The sequence below is a fragment of the Microplitis demolitor genome, chromosome 6 (assembly GCF_026212275.2).
Source record: "Microplitis demolitor isolate Queensland-Clemson2020A chromosome 6, iyMicDemo2.1a, whole genome shotgun sequence".
NCBI classification, from domain to species: Eukaryota; Metazoa; Arthropoda; class Insecta; order Hymenoptera; family Braconidae; genus Microplitis; species Microplitis demolitor.
Genome location: NC_068550.1, coordinates 6,047,920 through 6,072,405, shown reverse-complemented (window position 1 = coordinate 6,072,405; position 24,486 = coordinate 6,047,920). Strand labels below are relative to the sequence as shown.

General features: G+C 28.8%; 3 protein-coding genes across 4 annotated transcripts; all 3 read right to left on the bottom strand.

Annotated features, from left to right (window-relative positions):
* Positions 1–107: 107 nt before the first annotated feature.
* Positions 108–2,385, bottom strand: LOC103579809 (S-methyl-5'-thioadenosine phosphorylase). The gene is made up of 6 exons (XM_014439352.2): positions 2,189–2,385; positions 1,936–2,096; positions 1,626–1,846; positions 1,352–1,554; positions 433–639; positions 108–367 (listed from the first exon to the last, which is right to left on the bottom strand). The coding sequence occupies exons 1-6, from the start codon at positions 2,207–2,209 to the stop codon at positions 329–331; spliced, it is 852 nt and encodes a 283-aa protein (XP_014294838.1). The 5' UTR covers positions 2,210–2,385; the 3' UTR covers positions 108–328.
* A 2,015-nt stretch (positions 2,386–4,400) lies between these two features.
* LOC103579807 (uncharacterized) lies at positions 4,401–12,333 on the bottom strand. The gene is made up of 8 exons (XM_053740132.1): positions 12,222–12,333; positions 11,377–12,159; positions 9,436–9,586; positions 9,212–9,349; positions 8,894–9,135; positions 7,211–7,419; positions 5,790–6,272; positions 4,401–5,001 (listed from the first exon to the last, which is right to left on the bottom strand). Exons 2-8 carry the CDS (start codon positions 12,109–12,111, stop codon positions 4,599–4,601), a joined length of 2,361 nt encoding a protein of 786 aa, XP_053596107.1. The 5' UTR covers positions 12,112–12,159; positions 12,222–12,333; the 3' UTR covers positions 4,401–4,598.
* A 2,916-nt stretch (positions 12,334–15,249) lies between these two features.
* LOC103579808 (conserved uncharacterized protein family 3) lies at positions 15,250–23,234 on the bottom strand. Of its 2 annotated transcripts, none has more exons than XM_053740131.1 (9): positions 23,110–23,234; positions 22,833–23,050; positions 22,288–22,700; positions 21,201–21,345; positions 20,974–21,111; positions 20,132–20,358; positions 18,284–18,483; positions 17,710–18,183; positions 15,250–15,686 (listed from the first exon to the last, which is right to left on the bottom strand). In XM_053740131.1, exons 2-9 carry the CDS (start codon positions 22,990–22,992, stop codon positions 15,392–15,394), a joined length of 2,052 nt encoding a protein of 683 aa, XP_053596106.1. In that variant the 5' UTR covers positions 22,993–23,050; positions 23,110–23,234; the 3' UTR covers positions 15,250–15,391. The 2 variants fall into 2 exon arrangements, with proteins under 2 accessions (XP_053596106.1, XP_008559566.1); XM_008561344.3 differs by having other exon boundaries at positions 22,833–23,041; positions 23,110–23,233.
* Positions 23,235–24,486: the final 1,252 nt, after the last annotated feature.

The following is a 24,486-nucleotide window of genomic DNA, read 5'->3' as shown; positions in this document are numbered from 1 at the left end:
AGATAAATTAAGTATTCGAATCGTTATTCTTCTATGATTATAAAAAAAAAATATAATGATATTAATTATGTAAACATGGAGAATAAGGATATAAATCGTCTGCCGTAATACAGAAATGTATTAATTATGTAAAATTAAATAAATATAAAAATGTTCCGTTAATAATTGATTTTATTAATTAATTACAGCTTTAAAATAAAATCATATATTTTCATTAAAAAAATATAGTTGGGGAATGATTTTTTGAATTTAATACTAATAAAATTTAATAGAAAATATTTTAGTAAAAAAACTCTTTTGCAAAACATGTTTATAAAAAAAATATATTTTAATTCTTGGCTGAAACGTTACCGGATTCGATTAAATCCTGCAATAAAAAATATAAGTATTAATAGAAACTATATAAAAAAAATATAATAATTAATTAATTACTTTGAGATTATCGATTTGTTGGTCCCACTGACGCTGGCCAATTATCTCGACGGCTTTGACCAAAAGATCGGTTATTTTCTTTACATTTTTTAAGAAGACTTTTATTACGTCTCCAGCGCAGACGTTGTCAGATTCTTTCCAGCAATCGTAATCAGTAGACATTGCGATCGCGCCGTATATTATTCCGGCTTCCTTGGCAATACTGACCTAGTAGAATAAAATGATAAGAATTACTAGATATTATTGTGGTAGAGAACGAGTTTATTGAACAGGATGAATTCTATTCAGGCAATTTTACTCAACAGTTTTATACTAATTTACCAGTCGTCTATTTAACTATAAATCGGCTATAGATTATTAACTAAATATATTTTTGTAAAAGTATAAAGGTTGAAGTTACGTAAAAACGACATCAATACCTTGAATAACTTTTCAAGGAGTGAATTTAGCAAGAATTGTTAAGAGACATATTTTGTAGAACATTTAATTTCCTTTGAGAATATTCATCGGTTTTTTTTCGGAAATTAATTTTTACATTTATTACAAAATTTTAAAATTGAACAATCAAATTGTAAAATCATACCAATGTTCAAGGCATGATTATAATGAAACGGTTCATCTGACGGAAAATTTCAATCAGACTTTTTTTGTAGAGCATTCGATTTCCCACAAGAAATGTCCATAAGTCAATTTCGTTTTTCTTGATTGTTTGAGAGTTGAGACAAAAACTCACCCATTACAAGAAAATCAAAAATAGCGATGATACACATCTTAATATTAATATTAACGGCTCAAACTTGCACGATAATTTTTTATTGTCAACGTGATTAATATTTTCACAGTATCGTAAAAAAAAAAAAAAATTTTTTTTTGGCCCAGTCTAATATATAAATATATTTTCAAAAACCAGATCAATTACCTCTGGACACGATGTCATTCCAACCAACTGACCACCCCACAATCTAAATGCGTTACTTTCCGCCTTGGATGAGAATCTCGGGCCTTCAATAGTAACAATAGTACCTCCTCTTCTTACATCAATACTAAGTTCCTTAGCCGCTGATTCGAAAACCTCCGCGAGATCAGGATGAAACGACGGTTCCATTGGCATATGGCACACACCTCAAATTAATATAAAATTCGTTAATATTTTTACCCCATCTTTATTTTTTTCAACACAAAAATAAAATTACCTTGATACCGCGGCGAGGTTCCATCAAATAAAGTATTTTTTCTCGCGTACGTACGGTCAATATAACTGTCCGGTATAACTAATTGTCCACGTCCTATTTCATCGCACAATGACCCACACGCATTAGATGCTAAAATATGAGTGCAGCCAATTAATTTTAGTGCTTCAATATTAGCACGATAATTAACGTTTGTCGGATTTATTTTGTGTCCATGCCCGTGTCTAAATAAATAATTTTATGTATTTTAAATTAATTAATATAAAGGTAAAAAAAAGTCATGCAATTAATAGTTAATTAATTAATTAATTACCGTGATAACAATGCAACTTCAACTCCATTAATAATTCCTGTATAAATATTACCACTGGGTAAACCAAAATCATTTTTTAAATCATTCTGATTTAATTGATTGCTATTTTTTAATATATTATCTGCAATATCTCCTAATCCAGAGCCGCCGATAATTCCTACCTATAATTAAAAATTTAATTTAAATTTTGAAGATAAACGTCAGTGTTTATTTACTTAATTTACGGTTTGAAATTTATTTAAAAAATAATTACCTTTAATTTATATTTACCCATTTCATATATATTTAGAAAGTAATTCGTTTATGCAATGGAATATTAATCTATTTATCTCTAGTTTATGAGGAAATAATGATAAATTAATGATAAAAACCTTTTGATTACATTTATTTGCTCTTTGCCCTGTGGAAAAATAACAATAACAGATTTCAAAACTGGCGCCATCTGTGGGCGGGGTCGATTGCGGGTGCATGGGCTGCGGGCAGTTGTAGCGTAGCGCAGCGCTGCAGCTCAGCAGCAGACCGTGCAAGTGCAGCATAGTAGCAGCTCGATTTTTGCGTAAAACTCTTGCGTGTTTTTTTTTTTTTATTTCAAATATTTCGATTATATTCTGCCGCCATTTTATCTTAATTTACGATTTTTAATTTTTCTCCCATTTCTAATAATTTATTTTTCGAATGTTTAAATTTACCGCGCAAGTAATAAGAATAATTAGTAAATTATTTATGAAAATAAAGAATTTCGCGTATACTTTTTAGTCTAATTAATATAATTATTGACACAAATAAATTTTAATAAAATTATTAAATTTCAATTTTTAAATTTTTCGCCAAGATGGCGCTACTGCATGTCACTGTATTCAACGTTCAACTTTTTGCTAAAGTGGGGGCAGTCGAGAATTGCAAAAGCGATTGCTTTGTATCAACTGGCGGTCCAATAGCGGCAGTCAGTATCATCGGCAACAGCAGTAGTCCAGATTCTTGTTTACGTTTGAATTGAAACAGTATTGCAGTTAATTCACGGAATTATCTATAAAATTTATTGTTCATAGTCAGTGTTTAATTAAAATGTGTAGTGTTTGTAAAATTTAAAGTGTGCAAAGTATCTATAGTGTAGTTAAGTGTTGAGTGTTCAGTGCTAGTGAAAAGTGTTGCTGATACTGATAACTTCCAACTTCCTGAGCAAAATCATCTGGCATCGTCTGGTGGGAAATAGCAGTTAAGTGACGTTTTTTTAGCTGCAATGCACTTGGAACAATTTAATTTAAATCTCCAAGTGTATAGGACACCCTTCTGCATATTATTTCTCCACCAAGGTTTGTTTAAACACTTGCGTGTTTTTTTTTTTTAATATTTTTCTATCATATTCTGTCGCCATTTTATTTTGACGTACGATTTTTAATTTTTTTCCAATTTCTAATAATTTATTTTTCGAATATTTAAATTTACTGCGCAAGTAATCAAAATAATCGGACTTTTTTTTGCTTATCGAATTGACATGTCATGGCCAAAGGGCCGTCAGGGGACCATTCATAAAATGACGGACCGTCATAATTTTGACAGCATCTTGTAAACACTTTTATCACTTTTTTTATACAAATTAACATTTTTAAACAGTCATGTTTTTTTAATTCCACAGGATAAGAATACAGAGGAAAAAATAAATTTTCTAATCATTTAAAGAAAAGTTAAAAAAAATATTGCGTCCAATCATTTAACTGGTTGTGACTGACAAAATTCTTGACTAAACGTTAATTTAGGACCAAAAATTTAACGACAGTCACAAATCATCTATATCTTGATGCTACTGACCAAATTTATGACGAAAAATCTGTAAATCAGTTGACCCTGTGGGCTAGCCCCAAAACTTCCCACTGTTATCGAGCTAAAAGAGCTTTTTTTGATTTTCATAAAAATCAATTTTCTGGCTTTATCCTTAAATAACTTTCGAACCGAAAGTGATAACAATTCTGTAAAATGTATCTTAAAGTTCGTGTGATTAGCTTCATTTTTCACTATATTACCCGCTGTTTTAAAAATCTATTCCAACAATTTGATGATCTCGAAAATTTTGCAAAAAATTAAAAAAGCTTATTTTTGCAGTTTAGTCTTTTAATAACTTCTGATCCGAGACATAACTCAATTCCTTGAAATTCATTTAATGTAGCTTATAAAATAAGTATTAATTAGACTACTGTAGCGTATTTTTAGTTCAGTAATCTACCTTTTCATTTCGGGTATGTCCGGGTGGCTCTTTTTAAAACTTTTACCGGTTCAATAATAAATATATTACGAGAAATCTACTTCTGTTTCGGCTGTCGAATGACCTTTTTTTCAGTTCCAGTGGAGTCTTGTGAACATTATTCAATTCATATTTCAAAAATTTTCTTTTTGTTAGTTACTGTGTTTTGAAAATGAACAGCTGAGTAGACGAGTGATTTAGAAAATGTAAAAACAAAACCAAAGACTACTAATTTATCTGTTTGTTTATTTATTAATTACAATTTTCGAATGCATCAATCACATCTCAAAAATAATTATTTTAATTAATTAAGCAAATCCCTTACGAAAAAATATTTATTCCTGCAAAATAGTATATATCCGGCTTACATGGGAAGAAAATTCCACAAAAATTTACGATGTTAGCATCGGAAATTTTAGTGTGATTACCATCTCGGATGATTTTTGCGTCGTCTGATGGATTGTAAGAACTCTTTTGGTGGTTCGTCTGATGAGTCATCTATTATCCAAGACTTTGAATATTTTTCTATGTCTTCATCGCTTATAGCGGATTTAATGTACTTGGAATGATCGATAGTGAAAATTTTAGGAGCTATAAAGCCACCGTACCCTGGTGTACCGCGATGGAAAATACCGACACCATCCAGTGCAACGGATCTTGTTGTTGTTACTAAAGCAGGTAAAGTATCAAAATATGGCACAACAGTCTGTCCCAAATCTTTTTCCCAAGAGGTAGTTTGGAATCTAATTGACTGATTGGGTTTAGATACTTTTGTATTCTGAGGCATCTTTAGCGAATCATCACTATCAGCAATATTTACAGGTGTCCTTTAAAAAAATATTTTCAATTAATTTTAAAAATGATCAACATCATATATAAAATAGTAAAGAGTGGCAAAAAAAAGACCACTTTGAAGAACAAAAATTTTTTTTCTTGTACATATTTAATTACAGTCTTTAGAAAAAATATATGGGATAAGTAGGTCAGTTCATTAGGTACAACCACTTTGAAATTATGCCCAGAAAAAAAATTCTTTTCATGTATATTTATTGGAGTCTTTTATTACAATTCGGCAAAAAAAAACCGACGCGACAAAATTAATTTTAGAAATTTTTTTTTTTTTTTTCATTTAAGTTTTTTATCAATTTTAGTAAACTTAAAAGACTTTTTTTGGACAAACATTTAAAATTCTCGGGCTGACTGAATTTGCTCTACGTATTTGTTTTAGGACTCTAATAGTCATTCACAAAAAAATCTTTTTTTGTTGAAAATGGTCTTATTTTTTCTATGTAACTCATGCCGAAGAATATGCCGCTAATTGACTAAAGTCAGTCTCATAAAATTTTATGTTAAAATACAATCCTCCCTGATTGGTCAAACGAGTGGTTTAATATATATTTATAACTTTGACTGTATGACATTGACCTTAGACATTTAATGGCGTTTTTTTTCATGCATTGTCTACATAAACTATTGTATACATCTAGTGACATCCAGTATTATACTCTCGTGTATTGGCCAAACCCACACCCGTGTATAATACCGAGTTCACAGGGTGTATAAAATACTATAAACTTTTCCCTCAAAAATTATTATAATAATGATGGTGATTTACCTTGCGTAAGTATATTCTGGATGTTTTGACATATCGACAGCTTTGAAAAGTTTCGTCGGATTGGCATCGGTTGGTATCAATTTTCCAGTATCATAATCAAATGGCGTCCCATATACTTCCAATTGTATTGGACTTTTATTCTTTTCATTAATATCTTCGGGATTAAGTTCAGCAGTACCGAATTTAACTCCGGTAACAACGTAACCCTTTTCAAGCACAATATCATCCAGGTTTATTGTATCACGGTTGCGGAAAATATATGTGTAATCAACGTCGTATGTTAATGGTATTATATTATCGTCTAGGTCATCAGATATTTTAACGAATGAACCTTCTGGTACATTTTGTAAATAACGGAATTTTCCAACTGGCACTGCTTCTTTTGATTCATGGTCTATGCTACCTTCGCTTCCTAATCTACCCTGTTCGATTTGCAAATGGACCATATTGTATTTTTTTATTAAACGAACATTTGTAACAACCCTGAAATTTAATAATAATAATAATAATAATAATAATAATAATAATAATAATAATAATAATAATAATAATAATAATATTTCAATTTTTAGATTATATTGTTTGATAAAATTCAATTTTTTAACTTCCCGCTAAGAACATTGAAATTTTTCAAAAAACGGGAAGTTATTGGTTTCGGTCCCATTTTCGAAAACCGAGTTTTCATCAGATCTCGACGTTTTGCGGTCTTAGGAAACTATTTTGACTATTTTCAAGATGATATCCAAGTGAACGTACGTACGTATGCATGTAAATGCTGTGTAGCTTTTAAACGGATGAACTGATTTGACTTTTTGAGGTGGCATTTGAAAGGCTCATTAATTCCAACAATTTGTGAGAAACTGAGCATAATCGGTACAATATATTCAGAGATATTCCAAAAATGAAATTTTTTCAAAAATATTTATTTGGGATAATTTGTAATGTACTTGATGGATTTATTCTAAAATCTAATTAGCTCTAAAAATTTATAAGTCGCGTGGAATGCCACCTCAAACTAATTTTCTCGTGAACAAAACTCTAAAAAACGATCTTCATTGACCATTTTCAATTTCTCGAATTCTTGGAGATTAATACGAAGCATAACTTTTTTCGAGCTCGAAGGACTCGAAAATATCGATGTATTCAAACGTGTTGTCGAGCTTGAAGAGCTTGAACATGTATTGACAATAATGTTTTTGAGCTCTTTAAGCTCGATAACGGCAGAGAGTTTCGGGGCTGGCCCGCAGGGTCAACCCTTTGTCAGATTTTTTTTTTTTAAAGAAAAAATGTGTTAATAAAAACTACCGAATTTTCTTTAAAATGAGTGCTAACATCACACTACTAAGATAAAAACAAATTTTTGATATCTTTTTATTGATTGGATGAATTAAAAATAAATAAATTATTGATATTATTCTTACATATTATTTTCAATGTCCGCCATTTGAGGCATTAGATTGATGGCACGTGTTGCGATGGATTGAGCACTTTCTTCAGAGCATTGGCATATCAGATTAGCACATTGTGGCTGAGTCAGTGTATCGATGTAACGTCCGTTACAATCAGTTGGTTTAGTTGGAAATGATGTACTATTTATAGCAAAATTATAACGTCTCATGGTACCTACATTCTGTGGATAATTTTTTATTAATAGAAGTATATATTATAATACTCATATAAAAAATTTAAGTAATTTAAACATTTTGATTTTCCAAACAGTTTAATTCCCGAATTTCATTACTCTCTAGAAATATTAGATTTTAGTATACTAAAATCTAATATTGATATAGATTAGTATTTTATAGATATTGATATAGATTAGTATTTTATATATTATAATATATAAAATACTAATCTATGGAATTAATAAATAATAAAAATATAATAAATAATGAGAGGCAAGGGGCAAGAATTGAAGGAGTATTTAAATTCTTCATAGTTGGTTTCATCTTAAAAAATTTATGTTGAATTGATTGGTCAAACAAGTGGTTTAATATATATGAAAATACTTATTTTTTATTGAAACACTGAATTTTAGTGAAATGGGCGGATGATATCCCTACACATTAATTCGACTCAATACCCTGCTTACAAAATCCGACAGATTCTTATAGCTGTATGGAAGGCCCTATACTATAGCATTTCTCATAGAACTCATTCATTCTTATAAAATTTCTATAGGAATCTATGAAAATCTATTGGATTCTATGAGATTTTCTAAACAGGGTAACTAATCTATTACCTTTTGCTCTTATGACGTCACTTTGAATTTAGCTACCTTATTAACATGACCAAAATTTCTAGACTGCACACACGCATTTAATTATTCAGCACACACATTTGTAGATCAAGATAACGTCAGCTGATTTTTACAACCTTATATACCTCTATTAATTGATACGTCATAACAGCAAAGATGACTTTTTTTATTGCGAGTTAAGTTTTTTTAAGTGAATAGTTTTAAACAAAGTATCCAATTTTCTAAAGTATAAATCTTATTTAATAATAATAAAGTAAATTATTTTTATAACTCTGACTGCATGACGCTGACTTCAGACATTTAAAAGCGTTTTTCTTCATGCATTCATTAAATAAATTATTGTATACATCTAGTGACATTGAGTATAATATCGATTTCACATGATGTATAAGATACTACACTGAAAAAAAAAAAAACTTTTCCCAAGTATAAATACTTCATTTAAAAAAATATTGACAAAAGTTTGACACGTCGAACTTTGAAATTTGAGACGATTACAAATTTCCATAAAATCTTAATATTAAAAAAATATAAAAATGAAAATATTATAGGATGGAATTAGAAGACAAAATGAAAATTTTACTCTCTAAAAAGGAATTAGAGAAATTCACTGCAATTCAGTGGATAGTCACTATTTTTCGAAATTCCAACCGTTTTTAGATATTTTTCTAACTTTACTTTTTCATACGGGTTCCGCAAATAATCAAGTGGATCAATACCCAACTTTACTCTTAATATCACTATATATATATAATTTATAATTAAAATTTTCAGAGATTAAAAACACATCTAGATCCCAACTTTTGTTGAATTGATTACAGGGGATAATAATATACATAATTACCGATTCACAAAACTTGTAGTCATGATCTGCCTTCACACAATCATGTAGTATTCCATTACATTGATATTTAGGTCTGTAAAACTGTACAAAAAATGTCGATCTATCTTTATCAAATCTCTCCAGATTCTCAATACTATTTTCCGTGCTTATTTCTTCCGGTTCAACATCACATGTATTGAACAGTTGTTTGATATTAACGTAGTACTTTCCAAATAAATTGTTTAACCGGAATGATGTTTCATCTTTGAATAAATAACATCGTTGTATTTTAATAATTTATTAATTTAATTGGCTGAAAATAAATGAATATACTAATACCTATCATTTGTTTAGATGGGTCGCATCGGAAAATTACCCTCGATGATGTACTCATGGCCGTTTTCATAGCATCCAAATAACTAGACAAACGTCTGATTACCGCCTTTACCGCAGATATCTTTTGCGACTTGAATGAAACTGTTGTAAAATTTTAAAAATTGTTATTAGTCAAAAATCAGTTTTTTAGTATTTGAGAAGTAAAATAATAATATTAATATATTTACTCGCGTGATAGAAATATATTTCCCGGTACCTCATGGCAAACATGAGCATTGAAAATGCTCGGATTTCAGTGATAATAACTAAATTATATATTGTGCGTAATTTATTTTGAAATGAATATTCTAGGTCACATCTACTTTCAAAAGGCAATTGCTGTAATTAATAAATAATTATTATTATTATTATTATCTGGGCATCGGTTAACCCTGCAGGCCAGCCCTGAAACTCTCCCACTTAAGGAGCTCAAAATTGTTATTATCACCACACAATTGAGCTCAAAAAAAGTTGTGTTTCATATTTATCTCCGATTATTCAAGAAATTGAAAATATAGAATGAGGATCGTTTTTTAAAGTTTTGTTCATGATTATGCTTGATAGATTCAATTGTTTTGGGTAGAAATCAATAGAAATGATTATATATCTCGGAGATTTACGTGAGCTATGAATCAAACCAGGGCATTAATATATGAAATATCCGGATAAAAATTTTAGAAACAGTGATGGATTTAATAGTGTCCAAAATTTTTGAGAAAAACGAAAAAAAAAAAAAAAAACAATTGTTAAATATTTTTTCGTCGACAATACTTCTCGAACGGATTATTCGATTAAGACGTTTTCGGTGGCAATTAAAACCTTGTATCGAGTTCTAGAGCTGATTAGATTTTGAAATGGATTGATCGAACAGTTTTCAAAATAGTTCAAAACAAGAGAAAAATTCTGGACAACGGTTGGCCCTGCGTACTAAGTAGTCCCAAAACTTCCCGTTGTTTGCAAGTTCATTGAAATCGATAACATTGTTATGAATCAATTTTTGATCTCTTCGAGCTTGAAAATACTCTTGAATGCATTTGTTTTTTTTTTTAACTCTTCAAGCTCAATGATGTATGGCATTGAACTACGCTCTCTTAAAATGAATCAGTGAAAAATTTACTAATCAGTGAATATTCACTGCGAATCAGTCCCAAGTATATTCAATTAGTAATATACTTGGGACTATTTGTACAGTGAATATTCACTGATTGGAGTACTTTTCACTGATTCAATTTAAGAGAGCAGAAATTTAAAAAATTTCGAACTGTTGATAACATGAAACTTTCAATTTTTGTGCATGATTGTTCTCAAAGTAAGATATGTCCGAAAAAAGTTCAGAGAACAGTTATTTCGTTAATGTTTTGTTGACGATCGAATCTATATTAACGGATTGATTGCAACAAATTGTGCAGTGATTGAAAGATAGTGTGAAGATGATCTGGTATAATGTTTGAAACATGTAGTACATCATATTTTATTACGTATCCAGGGAAAAGAGTTATTTTCGACCATCAATTTGTATCATTATTAATAAAAATAGAATTCAAGACATAGAAAAAATTAGTTATATACTTTTTCTTTTGTCATAAAATTTTTAGCTTTTTTTGGTTATTCAAATTTTACCCAATTTTATTGTTTAAAACTGTCTAATATATTTTGGTTATGCAAAAGTTGTATTTCAGAGGAACGATAATAATTGAGTTAAAAAAAAATGAATTCAAAGTATTAGATATGTATAATGAATTAATGTTTAAAATTCTTGAACGAAGATCAACTTAAACGTAAGTGAGATGATATAAAAAGCGCGATTAGCGAAAGGTTAAAAATCCCTCTATTTAGCTAAAATTTTCAGTATGATATTGATTTTATAGGTAGAAAATATTTCAACCATAAGACAGAAAAATAAAAAAAAAATCCGAATTTCACTCATTTTTGAAATTTTTGAAATTCTTGAGTAATTTCTTTAAAAATTTTTTATCGGTGTGATTTGGTAGAAAAATTAGCCAAATAATTAAAAATTCAGCTCTGAAAAATGTGACTCTTGAAAAAAAAATAAAGTAGTCGGTTTTTTTGGGCCACCCTATTCATATACATGCATACTTATACTCTAAACAAGGGTAGTAATTACTTACGTTCTGATGTTGAGTTAAAAAAAGAAATAGTCCTTTGTAAATTATTCCCGCTCTACCGGGTACTAGTAAATCATGCATTTTTTGAACAGTATTGATCAGTTCATCCGCATCGTTTGACAGCAAAGTTTTAGTAAACGTTGCCGTAACAATACGATTGAAAGGTTTGAATGGATCAATATGGTCTAAAAATCTGGAGTACAGACGATCAATACGGCTTGTATATGTCTGTAATTCCATCATTCTAGAGTTGAGCTCAGCTTCGTTTGTCACGTACTGAATAAAATCTTGCAATAACCTGTCCATTATAACGTTAACTACCAATGGAATTTCAGTCAACTCTTCAGATATTCTGTTTATTGCGTCGAACGCATAAATTATTTTAATACCATTTTCCTTCTTTAATTTTGTTAGGTGATGAACGTTTTGCGTCAGATCATAAATACTTTCAGTGGTAGCATTAACTTTTTTATTAAAGTTTTTTGTGTTCTGATAAACATGGTCAAGTATACCTCGATTTCGTGATAGAGATTCGCGTATTTCCTCAATACCACTTTCTTGAATTGCCACTAATTGTTTATCAGGTCCTTGCAGTCGCCTGTAAACGCTATTTATGGAACCAGCGGTATCACGAATAACGTCACCAATTCCCATAATATTTCCGATTGAAAAAGATTGTTGTGCATGGCAGTGGTACGCGATCGTGAGTATTACCAATAAAAATGGTAATTTTTCCATTTTTACTTTTTCTTATTTAATTTATTTGCTAAGATGTTTAGCTATGATCTGTAATAAGTTATTATAGATTATTTATTGTTATTGTTACTGAAATTGTTAAATAGACGTACCTGAGAATGAGAATAAGAATGATAATACGTGGCAGAAACGTATAAACAGTGATTGGACACGACAACTAATACCTGCTTATATATTTTAATAATTATTGAGTCTACTTAACACACACTTAAATTACTCGTTAATCACTCACAGGATGATAAGCCATCAGTCATTATAAAAACTTATAATAATAATGACATTAGTAATTATTTGAGAACAAATACGACGACGTAGCAAACAAGTGCGTCATACATATCACCTACTGCATTAAACAAATTCTTCTAATTATTTATTTTTTAATTTTCAAATTAATGAATACATAAATATACTAGGGTGATTCGTTTTGAACGAACCTTTTTTTTACCCACTCCCACAGCAAAATATTGATGTATATATTGAAACGGAAATTCTCTTCGAAGCCCTTTTACTTTGAATTTGAAGTTTTTTCGTTTAAAACGCAATTTGGGAATTAACTATTTTTTTCAATTCTATACAGCTCAGCCGCGCTTCAAGTTATCTGGTCGCCATTTGCGGCATTTTAATATTCTTAATAACTTCTTGTATTAATTTTACTCTGACTCTTATTGTTTTTTCTCCGTTGGTTCTGAAAATCGTTTTTTTCAAATGCAAATAAAAGTTTCTTACGAAATTTAGGAATTTTTTTTTCTCATACGGAAATTAATCTCGCTTGAGTTTTCAACTTAAACGATCTTCATATTTAAATGATGCCTGTATATTTATTAGGGTGTCTGTTGTTTCCCAAAATTATTTTTTTGATCGTCACGCCCCCTAAATCATAAGTTTATATAATTATCTATATTAAAAGCAATGTAAAAATTCGAAAAAAATCATGGATGCGTTTTTCAACAAGGACTATAACATGTGAAAAAATTGGTTATATAAATAGTGATCAGGTCCACGACCTCGGTGATTTAGCGTGGAATGCTCCATATAAAGGTACATTAGGTAACCCCTGCCGGTTCTCATTCCGAATCTCTACCAATTTAAAATCTAGTTAGTTTTAACAGCCATTGCAATCCCGATGAAAAATGATTTTATATAATCATAAGTGAGAATAAATGATTATATACGATTATACATGGATTATATATAATTATATATGAACCTATATATGATTAGATCTGATCAGGCTTCATTGACATAAAAGCTATATATGTACAGAACCAAATTCAATACTTGGTGCATTATTTATGTAGAATGTATCAATTTGATCATTTGCGTTAAGTAATGCCATAAATTGGTCATATTTATAAGTGTACACGGAGAAAAAATTATAGTAACTGTTCCTAGTACGTTTATGAAATATCATCCCATACTGTTATGGTAATGATTACTTGGGATTATGGGATATAGATCCATAGTTTCTGGGAAAGTTTCCATAAGTATGGGAACAATTCCTATCATTATGGTAACAGTTCCCATATCGCATGTGAAAGAATCATGGTAATGATTACCATACTCATAGGAATAGTTCCCATAAGCAAATAGGAAACAATCCTATAACCACATTGTAACGGTTCCTATAATATTATGGTAACTATTACCATAATATTATAGTAACCATTACCATAATTCCATGGGAACTATTCCGATACCATATAGGAATTATACCCATAATTATAAGAATGATTACCATAATATATATGGGTGCCGTTCCTATAATCAACATTACAAAAAAACCGGTTACCATGCAGTATGGGAACCATTCCCATAATATATTGTAACTGTCACCATAATTTTCTCTCCATGTAAAGCAAACTACACGGAAAAAAATTTTCTGTTGCTGCAACAGGATAATACTGTTGTTGCGACTTAATAGTAAAAATACACGGTGTCTCGGCTTCTCTATTGTTATTTTATTATTTATTTAAAAAACGCGACCGAATTGAGCTTTCTTATTATTATTTTCGTGATCTATGGATTTTTTTACATATTATTAATAAAAAAAACTCCAGTAGTTAATTTTCCCCTACAACGCTTAAGAGTAAATTAAGTGGAGTAATAAGTTATGATTAAAGTTGAAATGACGTACAATCAGAGCGTCTTTGTCCGTCTAATGACGTCATAACTCATTTGTTAACCATTATATCAGTCGGTATTTCGACAACCACTTGAACCCTCTGGCTACTCATCACCTCTAATAAGAACCACCCAATTGCTTGGAAGTATTTTAAATATGATGATAAACGTTCGTGATTAAAAATTTGTTGAATATCAACCGTCGTTTTCACTGAAATTCCACCCCGCCCCCTGAATTATTTTGGTTAATAATAATAATTATAATAACGAGAAACCTACAGTCACTACGTGATTGCTTGAGTTTTACTGCCAAATTTATAAAATATAATTTAAATTTAACTGTTTATTAAAATCTCAAACTTATTGGTTTCGAAGATTGTATAATGATAGAATTGTTAAAAAATAAAAATTTGCACACAGTCAAATTTTTTTTTTATTAGCCGTCTAAAATATTTTTTTACACTGATACCAAAATTAAATTTTTTTAATTTTTATTATCATAGAAGACATGGCACTGACTAAATTTATTTTATTTTCTCTTTATTATATGTATAAAGATTATTTTATATATTTATATTTTTATATATTATTATTAACTAACAATAACACTTAACAATAAGGGTAAAATTGTTCGCACATAATTCTAGAATTTATAATTCAATATTTTTCATTATATACTCTTTTAATAGTTTTTTAAAAATATGAATTCTGCTTTAAGTTTTAATATCATCAGGTAGTTGATTACACCCTAAATATATGATTGATTTTTCTCCAGAGTGTGTGCTTATTTTATTTATTTCTAAATAGTTACTTTGTCTTGCATTATAGTGATGTTTGTTTTTTATTAGTTGTACATGTTCAGATAAATACCTTGGAGTTAAATTATAAATCGTCTTCTGAATCAAAATGTAGCTATTATAAATTATTCTTTGTTTGAATGAAAACCATTGAAGCAGCTATTGAAGGGGAATAATAATAGTAATAATAAAATAATCATAATTAAATTTAAATCTCTCTTTATTAATAATCAAATTTCAAAGTTCATTACATTGTAGAATAAATCAATTTAAAGATAAAGTAAAAATTTAAAAGGTTCAAAATTATGACCAAAGATTTACTTTGTCAACTATTTTGAAAAATTCTAATTCGTAACTTCCGCATTGTTTCCAACATGAGCTGAATGATCAATTCCGATGATCTTTGGTGCTAAAAATCCTCCTAGCACATAAACTCCACGGTGAATAATACCAACACCGCTTAATGCTGTGGTACTCGTTACTCCAGCTGGACGTGAGTCGAAATATGGTACAGTTGTTTGTCCGAAATTAGTATGGTCGGACGTTTGGAATCTTATGAACTGATTTGGCATTGAATCTAATAAATTGATGAATGTATTATTGAGTGAATCGCCCACATTTGATAAATCCAACTCTTCTCTGCAATAAATAAAAAATATTTTTTCATCTAAAAATATTTAGACATAAAATTGAGTTTTAGATGAATGTTTGATTATACTTCGTCGTTTATAATTTTTAAATATTTAAATTCTTAATAATCATCAAAATTAGTCAGTATATTGATGGAAGGGAAAATTATTAATTAATTAAATTATACAATTAGCCAGTGAGTTTCCAGGCGAATGCTATCGGAGTGATCAAAGTTTTTAAAAATCATTTCTTCTTATAGCTTCTTCAATTTATTATTTGTCAAACAGTCGCAATGGACAACTGGCTGTCGGTTTAACATCTTACCCAACAATAGCAACACCAATAATTAAATCAATTATTTACAGAGGAAATATAATCAGACAGAGTCTGATTATATTTTAAGTAAAAAATTTTTCCGGTCCATTTGAATTATTATTTTTACAAAAGAGCTATCAGTTTTAATGGACAGACCTTTCAGATTCATATCTATGACTATTTTTTAAATTAGTGGGCCACTAATTATCAAACATCTATTAGTAATTTTCCATAAGCACAAGCAGTAAAATAAAATCACTCAAAAATATATTTTCTTGTGTGATCCATTCAACCCTCTCTTTTTACTCGTATGATAATAACATATATGTAAAAATATATTATAAATATCAGAAAATATATGTGGCCAATTTAACTATATTTTCTGATACATTTTTTTTTATATTAAAAAATATAATATTCGTCATATACGAGTCTGTATATGTTTACAATATATAAAATATATACGTCAATCATATACAAAAAATATATTTTTATCATGTATGAAAATATATATTCTTGTCATGTATGAAAACTATATTTTTATCATCATACATAAAAATATATATTTCTATCATATACGAAAATTATATTCTGATCATATATAAAAATATATATTTATATTATGTATGAAAAAAAAATTTCTTACTCGTATGACCAATTCCAATTAAATTAGATCTAAATTTTAATATACTTTTTAAATTGCAGTTAAAATTTTCAAAATTAGTTAATTTGATGCAAATATATACTATACCTATATACATACACCGAATAAAATATATGCTTAAATATAACAAAGAAAATATATGGTGCCATATATAATATAAATTATATGCTACCATATATTTCATTTCATATAAAAATTTTATATTTTTCGAATATAAAAGGAAATATATCAATACAATACATTATAAGGTATATGTAAATGTATATATATATATATATATATATATATATATATATATATATATATATGTATATGTATATATAGCTTAATATAAAAAACACATAAGTTATATATGTGGAATACATATATTTACTACTATAGATAATTTTATATTAAATCGGCCAAAATCTCTATATGATTTTTTATAATATACAATATATCATGAATCATATATTTTTGTTGTTGCAAACATATATGATTTAATATATTTTAACCATGTATTGTTTTTTCATACGGGTACGCTCTTTTGATGTCACTAAAAATTTTAACCCCTTTAATGAAATTGAAACCTAACAAAGTCGAATTCATAGCTGAATATTTATTAATCAATCGACATCAATAGTAGTATTAGAGTGAAAATTACGAATTAGAAGTAAAAAATTAAAAAAAAAAAAAAACAATTTTCTGATAATCAATACTGTACACGGAAAAAACAATATAGCAGTGGCAACTCTGTGGTATAGTGCAAAATATTATCCCAGAGAGTAGTGAATACAATCTAGATAGCATACAGTACTGCCTGAAATTTTTTTTTTTTTTATAGAAAGTACTCCGTACTATCCCAGAAAGTTGCCACTAATCTATTGTTTTTTCCGTGAAGTCTTGCAAATCTATACCTTTTCATTTATCGTTGTATGTCGATTTGAAATATTATGACTGATTTTGTTTTTACATTCAAATAAATTAATAATTCATTTAAACAAACATTAATAAAAATAATTTGATTAAAATTTAAATGAGATATCATAAAGTATAAAATTAAACATTAGTTACCTTTCATATTCGTAGTTACCAGTAGTCATACTGCGAGGTGTCATCCAGAAAGATGGTTTCTCGCTAGTTGGATTCAACAGACCTTTATGATATTTGAATGGAGTCACGTGTACTTCCAATTGTATTGGACTCTTGTTTCTACCATTTTTAGGATTTGGTTCTTGTTGTCCCAATTTCACACCAGTAACGACATAATTCGGTTTAGCAATAATATCATCAATTAAAAATCTATCGCGATTGTATCCCAAGTACGTGTAATCAGTATCGAGCTCAAGGTACGTTTGTTCCTCTGGATCATCATTTTCCAACAGAACAATTGAACCCTCAGGAGTATTTTGCAAATAACCAAATCTTCCGACGGGTACCATTTGAATTGTTGCTTCGTCTATTTTACCTTCTGGTAATAATCTACCTTGCTCAATTTGTAAGTGGATCATATTATTTTGATTTGAAAATTTCACATTTGTAACGACCCTTTAATTGAAATAATAATAATAATAATAATAATAATAATAATAATAATAATAATAATAATAATAATAATAATAATAATAATAATAATAATAATTCTTACATATTATTTTCAATATCCGCCATTTGAGGCATTAAATTGACAGCACGTACTGCCAATGATGCAGCTCCTTCTTCGGAACATTGACACAGTAAATTATCACAGGGGGCTTTTTTCATCGTATCGACATAATATCCTTTGCAATATTTTTGGAGTTCTTCAGAATCGGTTGCCCAGTAATAACGTGGGCCAAATTCATATGGCTGAAATTCCGGTAAGAAGTACAAATTTATTTATTATTTTAAGTGTGTGGGTAAAGTCAGTTTCTAACAAATCTGTTAAATTTTGAAAATGAAATAATTCTTTATTTATAAATAATCCGATGTTATTTAAAAATTGGCTCTAATTACTTTGTTTAATAGGATTATTTTAAATTGATACCCGGGGGCTGAAATATTGGATTTAATGACCTGTCTCTTGATTTATTTATTTCAAATATTTTAATAAATCATTGGTGATCGAAAAAATTTTAAAGAAAATGAAACAGTAAGTGAGTTAAAATTAACCACCAAACTATATATATATATACCCTAAGAAAAAATTTTTCTTCGGACATTTAAATTAGTTTTGTTAAATTTTGTTGAATTAATATTTAATTGGGACAACTCAATTTTATTACGTCAAGAGAATTTATTTTGTCATTTTTATCAAATAATTTAATACACTCTATCTGGTTGACGTTAATATTTATCTTGCTACGATAATAAAATCATTTGGTAAAGTTAATAAAATATTTATTTGATAGACAACTAAATTATTTTGTAGTGCCAACAAACTCAAATATTAAAGCAAACTATCATTATGTTAACTCTAATAAATATTACTTAGACACAAAAAAATATATTCATTTAGAATAAATATATATATTTGTTTGATGTTAATAACTATATAAAATCTAATGATTATTGATTAAAAAAGTTATGGTGCTAGGCAGCAGTAGCGGGAGTAGTTCGGTGCTCATCACTAGATCGCGCCTACTTTTTGTAGTGTCCCTGGTAAGAAACTTGTTTCATTATATTCAAAACTTGAAGCATTTATGAGACGGATTTGCCGCTGTTAATTAGCAGAGTAATGATAACCCTATTTGATAGTACTTTAGGGGTATCCTGTATTACACTGTCATAACTAAAATTTAGTTGTCAGAAGAAAATTTTTTTCTCAGTGTAGTAATGCACAAATTCAATTACAATCTAAAACTTACCTTGTCCTTTTTTACATGGTAAAATTATAAATAAATAATCACCTTACAATATTAAAATAGTAATTTATGTTACATGTGTACCAAGGAGCGAATAATTTGACAATCATGTTGTCGCAACATGAGTGTAAGGCTTATAATGCATTGATATGAAGACGAGCGTAGTGGTCGCTACGAGCCTTTGGCGAGTAAGCGACAACCACACAAGTCTTTTTGTCAATGTATCATAACCTTAAAGCGTTGTCATGTTCGTGTCTTAGTCTTCCAGTAGGATACAGAATTTTTTGCCAACTCTGCTATAAAAGTTCAATTTTCGAGAAGTAAAGTTGTCTATTGTATACAATACATGTCACATGGGCGACAACAAGTAAAAAGTAATACGTTGTCTCAACGTATGATGGCATTTCACTTGCTTCAAGTACAATCACATCATTAGTTATAGAGAGCAACATTGAATAGAAGCATTGGTCGTGACATCTTTATAACTAAGTTAGTATACTAAAGTTAAAACTGTAAAATTATGGGCTATTTAACGCACAAGTGTGGTTAAGTAAAATGTATAGATAAGGCTGCATATATTTTGCGCTTCCGACACGACTTACAGCGCTCGGAAATTGAACTTTCAAAGCAGGTGTTGCAAAAAAAATATTTACCGATTCACAAAACGCCAATCGATCTGCGGGTACACAGTCGTGTAATCTACCATGACACATTTTAGTTGGACAGTAATAACGATTATATTTAGCTTCCGGTACAGATAAACATTCAATTTCGTTAAACGATACAAATGAATTAGTGTCAATATCACACGTTAATGATAACTGACGTTGATTAACGTAAACCCGTTCAAATAAATCTTCTAGACGGAAACAGTTTTCACCTGAGAAAATAAAAATATTATTATTATTATTATTTAAAAAAATCTGAAGAACGGTTGACTTGCAGGCCAGTTCAGAAACTTCCTACTGTTTTCGAGCTCCTCAAGCTCGATAATAATCATCAGTATATTTGTTTCTTTGAGCTTTCTGATTCTTAAACGAATTAACGATTACTCGGTCTCACGAAATTTGAACGTTCTTTAGGGCAATCAAAATGGCGTATCAAGTCTTAATATTGGTTAGATTTCGAAGTCAATCGGCTGATTAGTATTCAAATTATTTGAAAAATTAAAATCTTAATATTTTTTTGTTAATCGAAGCATAAGCGAAATATATTTTGTTTTGGACAGGCGTTTCTTGAATTTGAATAACTCAAAAGTTTAACAATAATAACATTTCTGAGCTTTCTGAGCCCGAAAACGGAAGGAAGTTTTCGGGTTGGCTCACAGGGTCAACTGTTATTCAAGTTTACTTTCGTGAAGTCGCAGAATTTTTAATTTTATTATTTTCAACAAAGTTAAAAAAAAATTTTGATCTTAGAGACTCAGTCGAAATTTGCTTTAAATTTTTAGTCACTTATTGTAATAAATTGTCGTTACAATAACTTTTTTAATTACCAAGTACGTTTTCTGGTGCATCACAACGTAGATTACTGGGCATGGAATGTGACAGCATTGTTCTCATAGATGTTATGTATCGATCATGCCGGTCTGTCATACTGTTAATGTTTTCAGTTATTTGACGCTCAAAATTATCTACAATTAGTAGTAATAAAAGGATAAATATCAATATAAATAAGTTTGATAAATAATTAGTTGCATAAATTGTTGATCGTGATAATTACCATTTGTTGTTATTTGTCTGTAATTCAAAGCAAATGTTGTCATTATAAATGCTTTTATTTCATTGATGACGACTATGTCGTAGATACGTTTCATTCTTTCATGTAGAGTCATATTGTAGTCACATTGATTTTCAAGATCTACCAGCTGAAATTAAGATTTAAGTTGCTTTAATAAATTAATTATTAGAATTAAAAAGTGATATTTATTCAAACAGTGTCAGCAGCCAGCTTGGTTTTTTATCCCCGCGCGAAAATATATACATCCCGGTAAAATAGTATATATCTCGCTTATATCTTTAGTATTGTCGTATGTATGCTATTTTGCTGGCATATATTCCCGGATATATCTTTTTCCGTGTGGGTCGATATTATATTATGATTACAAATTATAAGTGCACTGTAAAAAATCATCGGAGTGAATCAAGAGTTTTTCCGAAGTGGATGATTTTTTATTTATTTAATTCCCTCGGAATGAATTTCACTCAAAATGGAAGTTTTGGAAAATATTGATTATAAAAAAAATTACTAGTACAAAGCGAGAGTCGGTCTTTTATACTTTTGCTTTTATATTGAGTACGGAAATAATTACGAGCTCCCTTTACATGTATTTACGAAAAATAATTTTCTTTAGTTTATAAGCAGCTGACTATTATGTTTAATTATTAAACCCTAAATCAATCATTTATTAAATTCTTTATATTTCTCGGACCGGTGCAAATGGGGACTGAAATAAAATCCGTATTCACTCCGCGTATGTTACTACTGCTGATTATTTGCGGGAGATTTCTTATTATTTTTAAAAATATGACACCCGTTTCAGCTCGTGTTACGATTCGGATAAAAGATTACGAGCTTTTTGTAGAAATTTTAATGTTCTACAAATAATAATTTTATAAATTTTCATATAGTCTTCAATTAATTTAATATTTTTAAAAAAACTGTCCTAGATAGTGATAACACGTGTTACAATAAATAAAATGTCATATTAACATGGCCACTAATTCAAATTAATCGTCGACGGCCTTAAAAAAACGCAACAAATAAATATAAATATTTAAAATAATTTATATTGACAATATATATTTACTTCCTCATAAACCGTGAAAAAATAGATAACTGTTGCATAAATATTGTCCACTTCGCCCGGTGTAATTAGTGAATATATAGCATCTGTGATATTATACAAGTTTGAACTATGCAACCCAATTATTTCATTTGTGAAAGCTTCTATTTTTTGTGTATTTACTATCACAATATTATCATTTTCATCAAAATGAACCAAGTCTATTAACTTCGCGAAGAAGTTATCAAGCTCTTGACTGTATCTTAGGAGATTGCTAACTGCGCTCCTAAATCCAGAATCATCTTGTATTGTGAAGACAAAAGGTTCAAAAAGTTCTCCCAAGGTTTGCGTTGAAGTTAACGAAATCGCAGAATCCAGAACATCAAGCACAAACTTCGTGTCGTTCATCAATATATTTACAGTAGTTTCTGGTGAATCTAAATTACAATTTAAATATAGGTTATTATTATTATTATTATTATTATTATTATTATTATTATTATTATTATTATTATTATTATTATTATTATTATTATTATTATTGTCATTATTATGGTTATTATTCTTACAATTATAAATTGGAGATGTTTTTGTAGCATTAGAGAAAGCATCGGCTATAGTCTTCACATAAGTTTCGACAGATATTTTTCTTGAAAGACTTACAATAGCGTTGGATTGTTGATAATTTATGATGGAAATAATGACCATTAAAAATGGTAATTTGGCCATTTTTATTCTTTGTTAGTTAGTTGATTTGCTAAGTTGTTTAGTTATTTATCTGCAATAACTTATTATTTATTATTCATTGTTATTGGTATTGTTATTGAAATTATTAAATAGACGTACCTGAGTATGAGAATGAGGATGATAATACGTGGCAGAAACGTATAAACAGTGATTGGACACAATGACCAATGCGAGTTTATATATTTCAATAATTATTGAGACCATTCAACACACACTTAAACTACTCGTTAATCACTCACAGGATGATAAGCCATCAGTCATTATAAAAACTAATAATAATAATAATGATAGTAATTATAGTTATTGGAGAACAAAGACGACAACGTAGCAAACAAGTGCGTCATATTAATCACTGCTTGAACAATACAAATTATTCTAATTATTTATTTTTTTATTCTCAAATTAATGAGTGCGTATAAAAAAATAACAAAAAAAGTTTAACCCTAAGGAAATTAAATTTTTATTGATCTTTGAAGCCCCATACTTTTTCCCGGTTAGTTTGAAGTTCAGTTATAAAACTAAGTTGTAATGAATTTGTTATTTTTTCAGTTTGATTATTATTTCATGAACTAGAAATTTTCTATTTATTAATGTGAATAAATTTATTTTTTTTTTGTAGTTGTTTGGAATCGAGCTTATTACATTTTTCAATGTTCCAAATGCTCATACTTTAAATATCTATAAATAAATTTTTTCTACGTGTTCAGTTACACGGTGGATTAAATTTTCTGTATGTATTTTTTGTCTTTAAAACTACTACTACTACTTTTTTTTAAAGATACCTATCCAGGCCCCTCACACCTCGAGGGCAAAAACTGATTAATATAACATGAAATCTTACGAATTTTCCAAAATAAATTTTTAAATATGTAATTTTCCAACAAATTCTCGATTGGATCCCGATGTGGCAAAACCAATAAAATTCATTAAATTTTGCATTGGGTTCTCCCAACAAGTTCCCAATCAGGTCTCACTCAGGAAAAACTGATGTTGAGTAACTAGTTTTTGCATTGGGACATCCCAATAAGTTCCCGATTGAGTTACGACTAGAGTAGATCTACTGGGTATGCCACAGCGTTTCCCAATTGGAACCTAATATATGTATTAGGACAATTTCCAGTCGAGATGCCCAATTACAATAATTTGAATTTTTTAAATTTTTATTGTAAGTTACAAAATTTTTAAATAATCTTTAAGATTAAAATATGTGTTTGAAAATTAATAAACTTATATTAAGTTGCATTATTGAATTTAAAAATTAGTAAGATATTTTGAATTTTCAAATTTTCTTTGTAAATTTCAATCAAATGTTTTGAAAATTAAGTAGAAATTTAAAAATTCATGTTTGGATTTGAAAGTTCAGAATATAATGTCTTCAAATCGATTTTACAAGAAATCTTTGAAAATTTATGGCATTTTATTTACGAAAATTCAAAATATTTTTAACATATGAAAATTTATTGTACTTTTAACTTT